Genomic DNA, 14667 nt, shown 5'->3' on the forward strand with positions numbered 1-14667 from the left:
TTTATCGTTTAGCTTCACAATAAGAGTCCTGCATTCTGTTACTAAAGGTTCAAAGAATATTTCATGGGTGGGACTGATAGCAATGTGAAAACATAAATAATATATTCGCTTAATATTGAGATTAAAATATCATCAATCACATAATCAGAGAGTTTCAACGTTGGACTCCTGGCAAAGCAGCACCCCAGGTTTAGGTCATATCATTCAGATGTGCATGATTTGATTGATTACAAAGTTAGAACTTTGTACCTAAAGTACAATATCAGCTAGACAAAATCTAATTTTATGACCATAATTGTTTTTAGTTTACACAGGGTTCATTAGAATTAAAGTTGTGTTATATCCATTGCTTTAATTTGTTTGTTTCTGTCAAGTAATTAATACACAGAAGACCTTGTATTATTCCATCATAGCAGTACCATAAGGCTGCAACCAACAACTATTTTTACTACCAATACTCTGACAATAATTCTCTTTAATAATTGATTGATTGTTTGAATAATTTTATCATCTTTTTTTGCTTTTCTTGTTAAATTAAGTATGTAAATATCTACAGGATCAGACAGGAAGTTGATCAAGAAGATGATAATAAAATGTGTTTAAAATTGAAATCAGACACATTATAGCAACAAAGACATTTTTATTAGACATTATGTTTCGTAGTTAATAATACAATATACTTTAACTTTTGACAATATCAAAAACAACTCAAGAATTTAGAGCAGAAAGAATATCTGTGTATATCTGTGTATATCTGTGTAGATTAAAAATTTTTCAACATGCAATAAGGATGTGCTTGACAGAAAAGGTTTCATACAGTAGCTCTACTTCATCACTACACCACCGTTTTCCTCTGGGCTCTTCCCACAACAAGCTACTCTTATACTGTCAAACAAAGCCATGTAAAGGATTGGGTGGATACACATGTTCAGACTTGCCAGTCCCTTGGACACCTGGTACATGTTGTAGGTCCAACAGGCAGAGTTTGTTGGATCTTTGATTCTCAGATACAGGTGATAGGTCTGAAAGATGTGGTAAGGCACAAAGGAAACAGCATATAACACAAGAACTGATGTGACCAGCAGAGCTACCTTGCGTTTCTCCAGCGTGGTTATACTGACATTTCTCCACACCACCCAAATTACCATACAGTAAGAAGTGAAAGTCACCAGAAAGGGAACAAAACATCCAAACACAGACAGAAACACTTTGTAAATGAAGTGAGGGTTTTCTGTCTCATCAGAGAAGGACACACACATAGTGTTATTAGCAGGATTATTTGGCTTAATGGTGGCAAATTTCAACACAGGGCAGGAAATGACTCCCACGATGATCCAGATGATGACACTGATGATTTTGGCATGGGCAGGCTCTATGTAGGATCGGGTAAAGAATGGACACATGAGGGCCACACATCGGTTTACACTTATCGCCATGATGAAGAAGATGCTCACATACAGGTTGCAGGTGAAAAGAAACTTCTCGATTTTACATGCAGTGACACCAAAAGTCCAATCTTTCTCCATTTTGTAGTAGACAACAAGCAGAGGCAGGGTCAGGACATACAGCAGGTCACTGATGGCCAGGTTACAAGACAGCACAACACCAGTGTGCCAGTTTCTTCTCTCTCTGACCACCAGTAGCCACAGGGCAAACAGGTTTCCTGCCAGGGCCACGATGAACTCAATCCCAAACAGTGGGGGCAGCAGGGCTATTTGAAACTTCTCACAGTGGGAGAAATTGTTCACCATCTTGCTTTCAGTAGACATTTAGTTATCAAGCTGCTTTCATACAGTTTGTGCTGTGCAGTATCTGTAAATGGAAGTATGTGAGTTCATTGCACTTCATCTAGATCACATCACTTCATATTAGATTTCTATGGTTACTTTTAAACATAGCCTGTACACTTATATAATGTTAACTTGTTAGAAAATGTTACATAAAAAAAAAAAAAACCAAACGTTATTACATAACTAGAAAATGTTGCCTCCACTTACCGAATAGCAGATTTTGCAGTGCACTGTAGTGTGAGAAAGAAACTTCAAGTGTTCATTTCCGGTGTGTTATCTGTTCTAAAAGCCTGCTCAAGATTCTCACCTATCAATGTGACCTCAGCTGATATATGCGAATGAGATGTGAAGCGCACAAACTCCTTAGTTCCCCTTACCCACTGCAGAAATTTCGCAATTTGAAGAAGCAAACTCTGATGACACTAATGTCGTGCATTTGCAAAACAACGTGTGCATAAATAGCCTACACTTTCAGCGGTTATCATAGGCCAGGCTGCGTGAGACATGGTCAAGTGTGTTAATATGTGAGAGGTGTTATAAGACCTCTCACATATTCCGACCTTCTGGCTGTAGCCAGAAGGTCGGAAACAGCCGCCACTGTAATGGTTTGAGGTTCTACACCAGGCTATATTTAGGCGGGCATCTCAAACCTCCACTTCCTCATAAGTATTGCGTACAGAAGTGAATATGCAGAATACTGAAATACAAAAATTGCACACGTTACTATCACACTTTTGACCGTATAGGAACTTTGTGTGTGTGTGTGTGTGTGTGTGTGTGTGGGCATATCTTTATATCGGTGTTTCTGTCTTGGGTTTTCTGACAAACCACAGTCTAATCTTTGTAATCTCTTATCTCCATCAATCATGTCCGCTCGCAGCAAAAAAGAAAAAAAAAGTTATTTTTCTGTAAATAACGGAAATATATTTGATAATATAATAATATATAGATATTCACGTAAACACAAATCCTTTGGTTTAATAACAGTACAAGTGATAAAGACTTACATTTTGTGCTTTGTCTGTAGCTTTTAAATCTGGTCAAACTGCTCAGATCCGTTCCTCTGGATGTTTAGTTGACAAAAGTCAACTAACTTCAATAATTCAATAACATTACCCGTCATTTTATTTTTAACACTATTACCATTGAAATTCTAGCCTTTCCTGTACCGTTTTAGTTCTTATCTAATTATTTAATACTGGAACCTGTGTTTTTATTGCTACTTAAAACTTAATCCTTCCGTGAAGACACTGCTGAAGAACAGATAAGGAACATTTGCAAGTTACAATCATACTTACCAGGTTCTTACTTTCCCCATGTACATCATCTTGAACAATCGACCATCTATAATGAAGGCACCTGTTGACATCACAATAAAAGACACATTAAAGACAAAGATGTGGGTTTGTTGATAAGAACATGTGTACATTAAAATACAAACGGATAAAGAACCAACAAAAAAAAAAAAAGATGACCTATATGCAGAAATTTTTTTTTTTTTTTGATGATGTGGTTTTTGCTGAGGTCCATACCGCACAGGCATGTTCTCTGACATCTGGTTAATGATTCTTTGGCTGGGACATCCCTGTAGCACCACAACGCCTCATCTATGCTATGTTGTGACACATTTTACTTGGCTATATTGTGATTGATATTTCAATGAATTGTTCAATTCTATTTCGTGGTTCTGGTTAATTACAGATAAAGAAAGGAAAGTTATAAACGAAAGAACAAAAGACACCCTGAAATTAGCTCATCAATCCCATGAGTGAACTGGCTCCCTGAAAAAGAATAAAATCATGCATGAAGTTGACAAGAGAATCTTTTTTAACAATTTATTAAAACAAGTACATTTTCAACATTTAAATCATAGTGTGAAAATAAAGAACTTTCTTCTATACTGATTTTCAGCAACAAACAGTCTCAAAAACAACCATCACCGGTGGCTGACGCCTTCACAGGCTGAGGCACTGATGGCAAATGGATGCTTGCTGCCATTCTGGCGCTTCAGCGCAATAACACATTCAGTGTCCGAGTCCAGAGAGAAGGGCAAGTTCAACCTTTTCCCTTCCTCTGTTTGAATCCTTGCTTCGCTCCAGCACCTTTCTTGAAGCCCGGCTTGCCTTTCTGACCTTTAGATTTGAATGTTTTGTCCTTATTTTTCTTTCCACCAAATGTTTTTTTCCCTTCAAATTTCTTCTTCCCACCAAATTTATTTTCTCTATCGCCAGGTTTCTTGCCTCTGAATGTCTTTCCTCCAGGATTCATTTTCTTTCCAAATGCTTTCTCCCTGTCCCCGGATTTCTTCCATCCTTTTCCCATGTTGTCTCTGTGCTGTCCTCCTGGACCGTTTCTCTTTGGCGATTTAGCATCACTGTCTTTTCTCGATGATTTACCAGAGGACAGCTTCCTCTTCTTGGCAGGTCCGTGAGACTTTTCTGAGCTCCGCCTCTTCTTGGCACTAGGGAACATGTCTGTACAAAAAAAACAAACAAAAAAAAAACAGTCTTGGTCAACAAATACATTCAAAACAAGATCTGTGGGCTAATGTTTTATAGTTCGCTAGTTTTATTCACCTTCATCTGGCTCCAGTCCTACAGCCTGTCTGTAGTACTCCACCTCATCATCAGATTCAGCGGCAACTTCCTGATCGTCCTGCATGCCGGGATCCTCCACCTCACTGTCCTCTTCAGCTTCAGCATGTTTCCGCTTAATGCCCTCCAGGCTGTTTTTCCTGTTAGAAGAGGGGGGGGAGATGGTTTACACTTCGACCAAGTGAAACATTGATATGGCGGAGGAGTTCAATCATCTTTAAGGCCAGCTTACTTGTGCTCTTCTCGTTTCTCTTTTTTCTGAGCAACATTCTGCGCCTGCTTTTTCCGCCGATCCTCCTTCTCCTTTAACTGAGCCTCCTTCCTGTTCAGGATCTCCTGTATTTCCTCCTCTGTCTTTGAGACTGCAAATGTAGCATACAACAAAACTCCCATTAAAGAGCAGTTTGTGCCAGGTGTAGACAGAGCCAGGTAAGCTCAAGATGTATCAGTAAGCGTTTACTTTTAGAGAGAAATCATAAAAATCATACTCATTTTGTCATCATGTACACCTGAGCAGCAAGTTCAAAGATGACTGAACGCTGAATGACTCACCGAGAGCATGATAAAGGACGTTCCCTTCTCCCATGCCTTCCTGGATCTTCGTCAGCTGCAGAGTCATGCGAGGACCAATCTGAGGAGACCAAGATGCAAAATTCGGCTTCCATCCAAGCAGCATCGAAATATCGTTTTTAAAAGCAACGCTCCCTCTGCAATACTCACCTCGGTCAAACGAACCGCACTCTGTTGGGATGCCATGTTGCCTCTCCCAGAGTAGACCTGCGGCAGCTCGGTGATGTTGTGCTCCCCATCTTGCTCTGCTTCACTTTCTGAGAGGTTCGCCCCTCTGAGAGCGGTTAGAAGAGCACAAAGCGGTTAAGACACAACCCCACATCCACAGTTCTGCAGATGTTAGCACAGCTACGGACTGGACGTGTGGCGCCCTTCGTCCTCGGGACCACAAGAATTATACCTTCTCAAGAACCTTACTTCATCAGCAGCTCACTGATGTCCTCAAACTTGCTCATGTTGGGGAACTTCTCCTGCATCAGCTTCTTGACTCCACGGCTCATGCCGACGGGGACGACCTTCAGACTGCTGCAGGTTGGGAACAACATCATTTGGGTCACTTTGACATCTAATCAATAAATTGCAGAAATCTGGTTATCGTGTGGAGGCCCATCAGTGCGTTTACTTTGAACATACATCACTGAACAGTCAAGTTGTGATTTGTCATCATCTGAGCCCAACCAGCATTACACCCATGTAGAGTGGGGTGATTTGGCCTGAATATCCATTTCTTCAATCTTATAGTCAATCTACCACTCAAATAGTTTGGTTTAAAAACTAGGAAATACTGCAACAACAATTCTAATACTTGAAAACACTGAGAAAACAATGATACTTTAACATTTCTGACAAAAAAAAAATGTACTTACTAATGTCGAAATTCTATCTCCTGAGACGCTGGGTTGTAATTCAGCAGCACACACCTCTTGATGTTGTTGAGGCTTACCTGAGAAAATAAAAATCCACATTGATCACTAGAACTCAGACTTAATTTTCAAAATGCTGAATCGTTCGAGCCTTAAAAAGTCAGAAAGCGTTTACTTTTGACAAATCTTCAGGGGAAGTCAGAAGACTATACTTTCATCATGCCAACAAGGCTTTAAACCTCAAGTCTCTCAAATGACAGTGATGCAACAGTTAGGCTGGCAAAAACATACCTTCTGCACATTAATGGAAGGAAACATGTTTTGGAACATGGTGGCCATGAGTTTTATGTGCATGCCATCAGATCCAAAGTTATTGAGGATGAGTAGTGGATGATGTGTGAACTGCTGCTCGTGCATCCTGTGCTTCTTCAGAGATGAAACCACATCTTTGATGAGCGAGTACTGAGGAAAAAAAAAAAAGTTAAGAGTCCTTATAAAAGTGAAAAAAAGGTAAGAGTTAAAAACGACTTTGGCAATTTGGGCACATCAGTGCGTTTACTTTGAAAAACATCACTTGACAGTCAAATATTAAAATGTCATCATCTGGGCCCATCTGTCTATTGTACTCATGTTTTATTTCTGAGTTCTTTCAGTATTTACCTTGAGGACTCTGAAATGAAGCATGGGACCTTTGGGAAGTCGAGCAAGTCTCTGAAAGAACAAAAAAATGCGTTGTTATATGGGTAAAGGTACAAGCTTGAGGAGGAAAAAAAAGTCCTCCAACAACTGTTTCTTTATGCTCTGCTGTGATCTCACCATGTTGATACTGCTGGTGGTCTTGCTGAAGATCATGAAGTGTGTCACTCCCAGTGGTCCTGCAATGGCCACAAAGTCTTTCAGCACATTCTTTTTCTTAACCTGATAGGGGAAAAAAAGAGGAAAAAACAGTTCAGTCAGACACAGTAAGTGTGAAACAACATGAGGCAAAAACACTTTGATACGAGGACATCTCAGGTGAACCTTAATATTACAGTCGAAACATTAAGCATATATTGCACAACAATGCCACTCAAGTATACAAATCAATCTTTCTCCGTGAAATACAGCACTGTGACGTCTTCCACTTCTGCCACGACTTGAGGTTGTGTACTGCTTAAACAGGCGGACAGACGGACCTTCAGAGACTCTGCGGTGTAGGGCTCCATGACTCTCCGCACGTCCAGGATCAGCTGACCCACGTTTTTCCCGATCTGACCCCGATGAAAGACGAAGGAGTGGGGCACAGCTCCGTAGATCTGCTCGGCCACATGGTTGGCTGTTGCTCGGGATTTCTTCTGGTTCTTGGTCTGAAGGCAAGACATCCACATATTAATGAATTATCAATATAAATATGTGTGAAATCGGGCGAATTCCTGAGTGAGCTTATTTTGTAAAAAAAAAACAAAACAAAAAAACCCACAAAAAAACCGACATATGCTATACGTTAACTTAGCTAACAAAATAGTCAATTTTAAATGATCGCAACCAGCTTTACTAGTGTCATCACATATTTACCACCAAATACAACTTATTTAATGTTAGCTACATTTTCACCTAGGAACGACGATTAAATAGCCTGTTCAGTATTATAAGCTAAGGCTAATCTGTTAGCCCAGACCGTTACGTACCTTTGATTTCCCCATGATTCAGCGCGGGTGTAGAGAAGGTGAACAAATCAACATTAAATGTTACTACACTATATTATTCTGCAAAGAGAAATAACGTTCATAATGACGGCAAACGTGTGTCTACAACAGCTCAAGTACAGATCCAACCCGACACCCTGCACATGGTTCTTTCACTGTGTGTCACACTAATATGTCCGTGTTTCTCACATGTCTGGTAGTAGTTCCTAGCTCATCCGGATATACCTTCTTCTTCTTCTTCTTCTTCCTCTTCTTCCTCTTCAATGACGTTTAACGGCAGCTGGCACCCAACTAGTTACATTACTGCCATCTTTCAGAATCTGTGAGCTCCTACAATGTCCGGTCTACTAAATCTTTTCTGACAGTCCTGTTGAAGCATCTTCTCCCCTGTTTACTTGAAGCCCACTCCGTTATTCCTCATCTGTCCTCCTGTGATCTCCAATCTTTCAGTTTCCTCCATCATACCCTGCCTTTCTGATGTGTATCTATTGCCTTTGGTGAGGAGATGTTCTACAGTTTCTGGTGCCTGATATTTCTCACAGAGAGCGATTAGATCTTTCTCTATCACATGAAGTGTGCTTTGCAGGTTGCTGTGTCCTATTCTTAATCTTGATATTATGACCTCTTCTCTCTCCTTTTAATCAACTTTCCTCATTTCCCTGTCTAAACGGAGGGTCAACAGGAAGGGGCCAAACACAAGGTAACAACTTTCCCCGTTGTTTGGCACGGTTACACACACATTAAAATGTAGTCATACAAACTTCATTTAATTTAATTTATTTATGTATTTTACAAATCCCTGCTGTGTGATCAACCATTGTTTACACTCACAATAGTGGGAGATCCCAAAGTTTCCAATAACACTGAATGCGACATATAACAGTGGATTTTTATGTCATCTATGCCCTGTCAGTCTTAAGTCCACTGGTCTGCATTGATACCCCCAGCTGGTTGCATCTCTGCTGTAACTACCAGACTCCTGTCTCTTTGCATCTTATCACTTATTGTATTCTTTAAATCTTACCTCTGGTCATTTCTATTGAGTTGCATTGGTATTGCTTTCAAATAAATGAACTGTATGTTTATGAATGTTGTGATTATCATTTATTGGTAACTTGAGCTTCGTGCATAGCTGCTGTTGGACTTTTACTTGCAGTTTACCTTCACCTATCGCTGCAGTTTGGGGATTTTTGCAGCATGTCACGTGCCACATTTTGCTCGTTCAGCTCATCTGTTGTCCTCTGAATTAAAGTGTCAGGGTTGTGTTGTCTAGCATTCAAAACAAGTGTACTAGCTGATCACTTTCTATTTTACTTGTAATTACACCAGATACCATAGATCATGTGGTAATAAACAGGAATTTACAGGCATGTAAAATAAATTGTTAGCAGTTTTTCATTTAGCATATGTGGATTTGGTGCCAGCATAAACTATTGTTAAAATTAGATTAACTAAAAAAAACCAGAACAAACAACCAAAAAAACCCAGCATAGAAATATATGATTAAATAAGATATCTGATTAATGATATTCTTAATATAATGACTTCCACAAATACAAGAACAAATGCAGCATTTTCTTCCTAATTGGAATACTTTTATGCAAATTGTGCACTTTGATGATCACTTTTTTGTAAGTTTGTTAAACTGTAAAATAAACAGAAAACAAATCTTAGTGATGGAGAAACAATGGAAAAAATAACTATACATCTGAGGTGTCGTTACAACTCAGACCTGTTCAGTAAAGGCCACACTCGACATGGTTTCAATACAATCTGAGGGCTCACATTTTCAATGTAGCTCAGAAATTTAATGGAAAAACAGGATAAAACATGAATCCACACAAACAACAGGTCATAAATATTACTTAAATCATAAGTATACCCATGTTGTTTCAGTGTACGGCAGCATACTGTATACACTACAGTGCTACATCTTCTCCGAGGCAGCAGCGCTCTTCACTCCTGCAGCCATCACAGCGAAGAAAACATTAGGGAAGAAAGATCTGGCGTAGATGGCCACCTTGGGGAGCGAGGGAGCAATTACCACCTCTCTCCTCTTGTTGTTTAAAGTCTTGACGATCTCAGTGGTTGCCTCATCTGGAGAAACGCCGAGGGGCTTCTTAGTGTACAACACTGCGGAGACAGAGGTGAGGAGAGAAATAATAAGGCAAATAATACAGCTGTTATTTATTAACATTATCTCACCCTTAAACATAACCAGAGTTTCCACTTTATATATTCAGTATATATATGTATATATCTTTATGATGCCGTCTCATGAAGAATATTTATATGCCCTGCAAGGAAGATGACCTTCAGAATTTGGTGGCACCACAGTGTTAATTTGTATTTCTCATCTCTATATCCTCCTGGCCGACCATTTCAGTTTAATCAGTGATCACAAATTAAATCTGGGGCCTGATGGTCTGTGTGGTCACTATGTATTTATCCTCTCTGGACCATAAATATTCAAAGCAAAGTACTGAGAATGAGCGTCAAATCTGTCTGCTAATTTGTAATGAACCAAAGCATTCGAGGGAAAATTTGGTCCTGATAATGTTGCTGGACCAGAGGGCAAAATCAATCAATCAATCAGACTGGCCTGTAGCTGCAGAGACACTTCATGTTGCTAAATAACATGAGATTGTACTGCTGTCGGGTTTCCTCTGATTTCACTCACATGACCAGATGGATTTAGAGGAGGCTGCCTGTGTGTTGTCAGACGCAGAGCGACTGATGAAGGTGTGGTTGATGGTGCTGACGGATATTCCATATTCTTCCACCTCAGCTCTCAGGCAGTCAAAGAAGGCCTGAACCGCATGTTTGGAGGCTGCATCTGAAAAGGTAACACACCTCAATTCCCAACTCTGCACAGGTTTCAAATTTCAGATCTGACAAGCAAATGCAGCATCTTATACTACAGCCATCCACACCCCACCCCAACATTATTTGCCTGTATGAGCTCTGCTGATGTCCTGTTTGGGTGTACATTAGGATTTGTTTTCATTTTTTAAATTCATCACATATGCTACTCTAATCTTTATTGTATGTTTTTTGTATTACTGAATTTTCTAGTGTCCAAATAAACCCAATAACTCAAGTGTAACAGGCATGGATGGATTACTGAAGGGGCTTATAGGGCGCAGACCCAGAGACCTGAGAGGTCAAAGGGCCCCTTGTCTTCACTTGGGAATTATCTTAGGAAGACACTAAAAATCACCACAAAGAGAGACAAAACAACCACTAAGAGACACAAATCAAGCATCATACATAGGAGGGGTTGGGGGCCCCTGTACTTGTTTGTGCACAGGTGTCCATTATCTGTCCAGGAACAAGAGTAAGAGTCTACAGCAGTGCTTTGAGCTAAATGAACAAACTATGCATGTTTACCATCTTGTTTGGCATGTTAGCATGCTAACAAGCACTTGACACAAAAGTACAGATGAAAACGATGGGGATGTCATTAGTTTTGCAGACTTTTGGTCATAAATTAAAGTACTGGACAAATTATAATTAAAAAAAAATGTCCCCTGTGTTTCCCTTCATAAACCTTTAAACTCACATGTAGTGCGAAAAGGAATAGCTAGTTTCCCCTGAATGCTGTTGACCAGGAGCAGGTGACCAGTTCTCCTTGAGATCATGGAGGGCAGTACACCTGAGACAGAAAAGCAGCAAAAGAAATGTGACGGCACTATCATTCTTCTGCAGCTGGACGTCTAGTCCCATGTGTTTCCATCCTCTACCTTTAGCCAGTGTGACCGGTCCAAAGTAGTTGTTGTCCATCAGTAACTTGTCCATCTCCAGAGACAGACTCTGTGCAGGTGCTTTGACCTTCATGCTGCTGTTGAGGATGAGAACATCAAGGCAGCCGTAACAGTCCAGGATCTCTGCGATCACCTCAGGCATGCTTTCCATATCTCCGAAATCCAGCAGCACCAGCTTAGGAGGAAACGTCTGAGGAGGAGAAACAGTGATCGTAAGGAGGTCTACAGTGGTGGAAAGTACTTACGTTTACTTAAGTTTTCAGGTACTTTACTTGAGTATTTACTTTTTATGCTCCTTTGTATTTCTACTCCACTACATACTTACTACAGTGGGGTCTGAGGCGTTCGCCAAATCGTCAGCAAGTTCTTCAAGTTTTTCCCAGCTTTTCCCGCAGAGGATCAACCTCGCTCCTCCTTTGTGAAACACACCTGCGCATTCTTCATCAGCAAATCCAAAAGAAGTTTATAACAAGACAGAACAACTGTGAAATCAAATTAGGTTCAAAGATACAAGATGATTTTTTTTTTCATGAAACAGCAAAGTACGTTTATGTTACCTTTTCCAACCCCAGATAGAGCGTCAGTTATAACCACCACCTTGTTGCGTACTGATGTTTTTGACAACAGACCAATAATGAAATCATAGAGGTAGAAAAATCCAGCTGTCAGCACGACAACACAGGGCACCAGGAGCACAGTGGTGGTCCATGCTGGGTCCATCTCTTGGAAGATATGCTGAGAAAATATTATATTTCTATATTAAAAATGCAAAAGGGAATGTCTTTGTAAATGTTTACATTAAAACATGACAGGAAAAGTTCACTATTTTGGGAAATACACTTATTTGCTTTCCAATAATACTCTCATATCTGTCTATGAAGCTACAGCCAGCAGCCGCTCAGATTAGCTTAGCATAAAGATTGCAAACAGAGGGAAAAAGCTATCCTGGCTTCTACCAGCAATTCTAGAGCTCACTAGTTAACAGATTAAATATTATTTGTACAAAAATCAAAGTGTAAGGGGGTGGGTGGGGGGGTGGGGGGGTTGGGCCATTTCTTGGCCATTGTAGTTTTCACACTTAAGTTTTTGTACAAATTAAACAAGATAAGACATGATGTTAATTAGTGAGCTTGTGTTAGCTTCATATTTACCGTACAGATGTGACAGTGGTATCAATCTTCTTATCGAGTTTCGCTAAGAAAGCAAATAAGCTAATATTCCTTTAAAAAAAGGATAAACAAAAATCCTATAAACCACCAGTGTTGACATTACCATCATGAATGTTGTGGTTAGCTATAGGATTTTTGTTGTTAAAGCATGTTTAAGGATGTAAAAATACTCTTTAGATGGAAGATGATTTGATTTTTAAGCAGGTGAGATGGGATGGGATGTCAAAAACCATTTAAGGATCTAATGAACCATGTGATTTACAAGAAAAAGGAGCGTTTCATACCCAGAAGCTCTCCGGCTCTGTAACATTGGGATCCATCTCACCCTCTACAACCATTTTTAAATCTAGCTTTATTATACAACTCTGAAACAAAAACAGACAAGATATTTTTTAACGGTGTTCTTACATATGAAAGCAAAACGAAGAGTAAAGGGTAAATACCACATCATTAATGTCTCTCTGTGAGATTTGTGCCAACAAGATACAGTATACTTGGATATTTATATAGCCTACATATAAGATACACAGACAGTGTCTCATGAGGTACAAACACATTCACAAATGATAAAACTGAAACAAAGATTTGACTGAAAATCTGCCACTTAATTGGATCAAATATGATTGGTTCATCCTTCCTCCAGCACCCTCTTAGGCTAGTTTGGGTTATTTTGAGCTGCTCATTTTTGTAGTTTCTCCTGTAAAAACTGTGTCAGAAATCCAAGCATGTTCAGAAAAACACTATATGTATAAAGCATTTGGTTATTATAAGCTTTAAAATGTTAATTTTGAACTAGCTTTTAATCTCCAGATCTTAAATATTTTAGATAACTAAGACTTAGTAACTTTGTTTTGAAAAGTGCTGTATGAATTAACTATTACAAAGACACAAAACAACTCCAAAGAGATGCAAAACAACAACAACAAAAAAGATACAAGATGACAGCAAAGACATGCAAAACACCCACAGAAAGAAACACAAAATGACTACAAAAGACACAAAATAACTCAAAAGACAAGCAAAACAAATATTAAAAGACACAAAACAACCACAGAGAAAGTACAAAATGACAACAAAGAGACAAAATGACTAAAAGTATAATAACTACAGAGAGAGAGACACATAATACCTCAAAAGACGTGCAAAACAACTATCAAAATATGCAAAACGACCACAGAGAGACATGAAGTGCAGCCACGAGTATCTTTCTGTTTGGGGGGCTTTGCTCCTCTGTAGAAGGGGGGGGGGTCTTTTGTATTGTCTGTGCCCAGGGGCTCATTTCCTCATAATCTGTTCATGAACTCATTGCGTTTGAGTTACAGATTATCTTTCATAATCATTTGGCAGAGTCAAACTTTCCTTCACATAGAGCATTGTCTGTCAGAGCCTGCTGGACAGTGCTAGTTTTTGTCATCAGATTATAGATACCAGAGAGACAGAGGACAGTCACATGTTCTCGTTGTGTCCAGCAGGAAAATCTGAAGATGAACTTTGGGTTTAGGTTTACCATGCCAAGCACCAGCTGTTTGTCCAAGAGGAGCCTTCTAAATATAAACTGCCCTAGAAATAGATACTGTATCTCTCACAAAGGCTCAATGTCACAGAGTACTAGTCACATTATTCCACAACAAAGTCAAGACATCCATCAACACAAAGGAAATAACTTCACTTTTTATTTCATGCTGCAACTGTTCAGCACGGAATTAAAGATTAAATCAAAGTGTCAAAATCCTCCAGTTTGTTGCACAGTGTCTCTGCACTTTGCACAAGAACAGCAGTTCATTTCTGACTGACTGACCTCGATATTACAAGAAATGAAGTAGCAGCCAGCACTTACTGCTTCTGAGGCCTCTGCAGGTATCCTGGACTGGGGTTTAATTCCTCTCCTGAGGAGCTGTAGCTGCTCACCTCAGCAGCTCATTCACAGAGCTCCTCCGACATGAGAGCCAGCCGACCCGCCTGCCGCAGCAATACTCTGGGATTTGAGGTCTTTTAATAGCAGCACAGCTGAGTCAGTTATTTTCCATGCATGTTGTCAACATGATACGTTTAGAATGGAGGTGTTTGACTTGGCTGCCGTACAGCTTCCTTTAGGTCAAAGATATTGGCTAATAGATTATAGATAATAGAAACAAGCTTTACTGGAATCATGCACTGGCAAAGATGTTTGTATTAAGCGTTGAGTCTTGAGGGTGGGATGTGTGTGACCAAAATGCCCTTTAAAAGAATTCA

At 39.6% G+C, this 14667-nt stretch overlaps 2 protein-coding genes across 3 annotated transcripts; both read right to left on the reverse strand.

Moving 5' to 3' along the window:
- Positions 1–691: 691 nt before the first annotated feature.
- LOC111217712 (suppressor of SWI4 1 homolog) lies at positions 692–7677 on the reverse strand. Its single transcript, XM_022739696.1, has 14 exons — positions 7485–7677; positions 6993–7163; positions 6634–6735; positions 6478–6528; positions 6109–6279; positions 5821–5897; positions 5372–5479; positions 5105–5228; positions 4937–5015; positions 4617–4746; positions 4367–4524; positions 3851–4264; positions 3089–3149; positions 692–1764 (listed from the first exon to the last, which is right to left on the reverse strand). Exons 1-14 carry the CDS (start codon positions 7497–7499, stop codon positions 825–827), a joined length of 2601 nt encoding a protein of 866 aa, XP_022595417.1. The 5' UTR covers positions 7500–7677; the 3' UTR covers positions 692–824.
- A 675-nt stretch (positions 7678–8352) lies between these two features.
- Positions 8353–14394, reverse strand: LOC111217604 (dehydrogenase/reductase SDR family member 7C-B-like). Of its 2 annotated transcripts, none has more exons than XM_022739551.1 (7): positions 14273–14394; positions 11824–12001; positions 11592–11704; positions 11246–11456; positions 11065–11157; positions 10183–10338; positions 8353–9635 (listed from the first exon to the last, which is right to left on the reverse strand). In XM_022739551.1, exons 2-7 carry the CDS (start codon positions 11984–11986, stop codon positions 9430–9432), a joined length of 942 nt encoding a protein of 313 aa, XP_022595272.1. In that variant the 5' UTR covers positions 11987–12001; positions 14273–14394; the 3' UTR covers positions 8353–9429. The 2 variants fall into 2 exon arrangements, with proteins under 2 accessions (XP_022595272.1, XP_022595273.1); XM_022739552.1 differs by having other exon boundaries at positions 11824–12020.
- Positions 14395–14667: the final 273 nt, after the last annotated feature.

The sequence above is a fragment of the Seriola dumerili genome, unplaced genomic scaffold (genome assembly GCF_002260705.1).
Source record: "Seriola dumerili isolate Sdu_G_001 unplaced genomic scaffold, Sdu_1.0 BDQW01000044.1, whole genome shotgun sequence".
NCBI classification, from domain to species: Eukaryota; Metazoa; Chordata; class Actinopteri; order Carangiformes; family Carangidae; genus Seriola; species Seriola dumerili.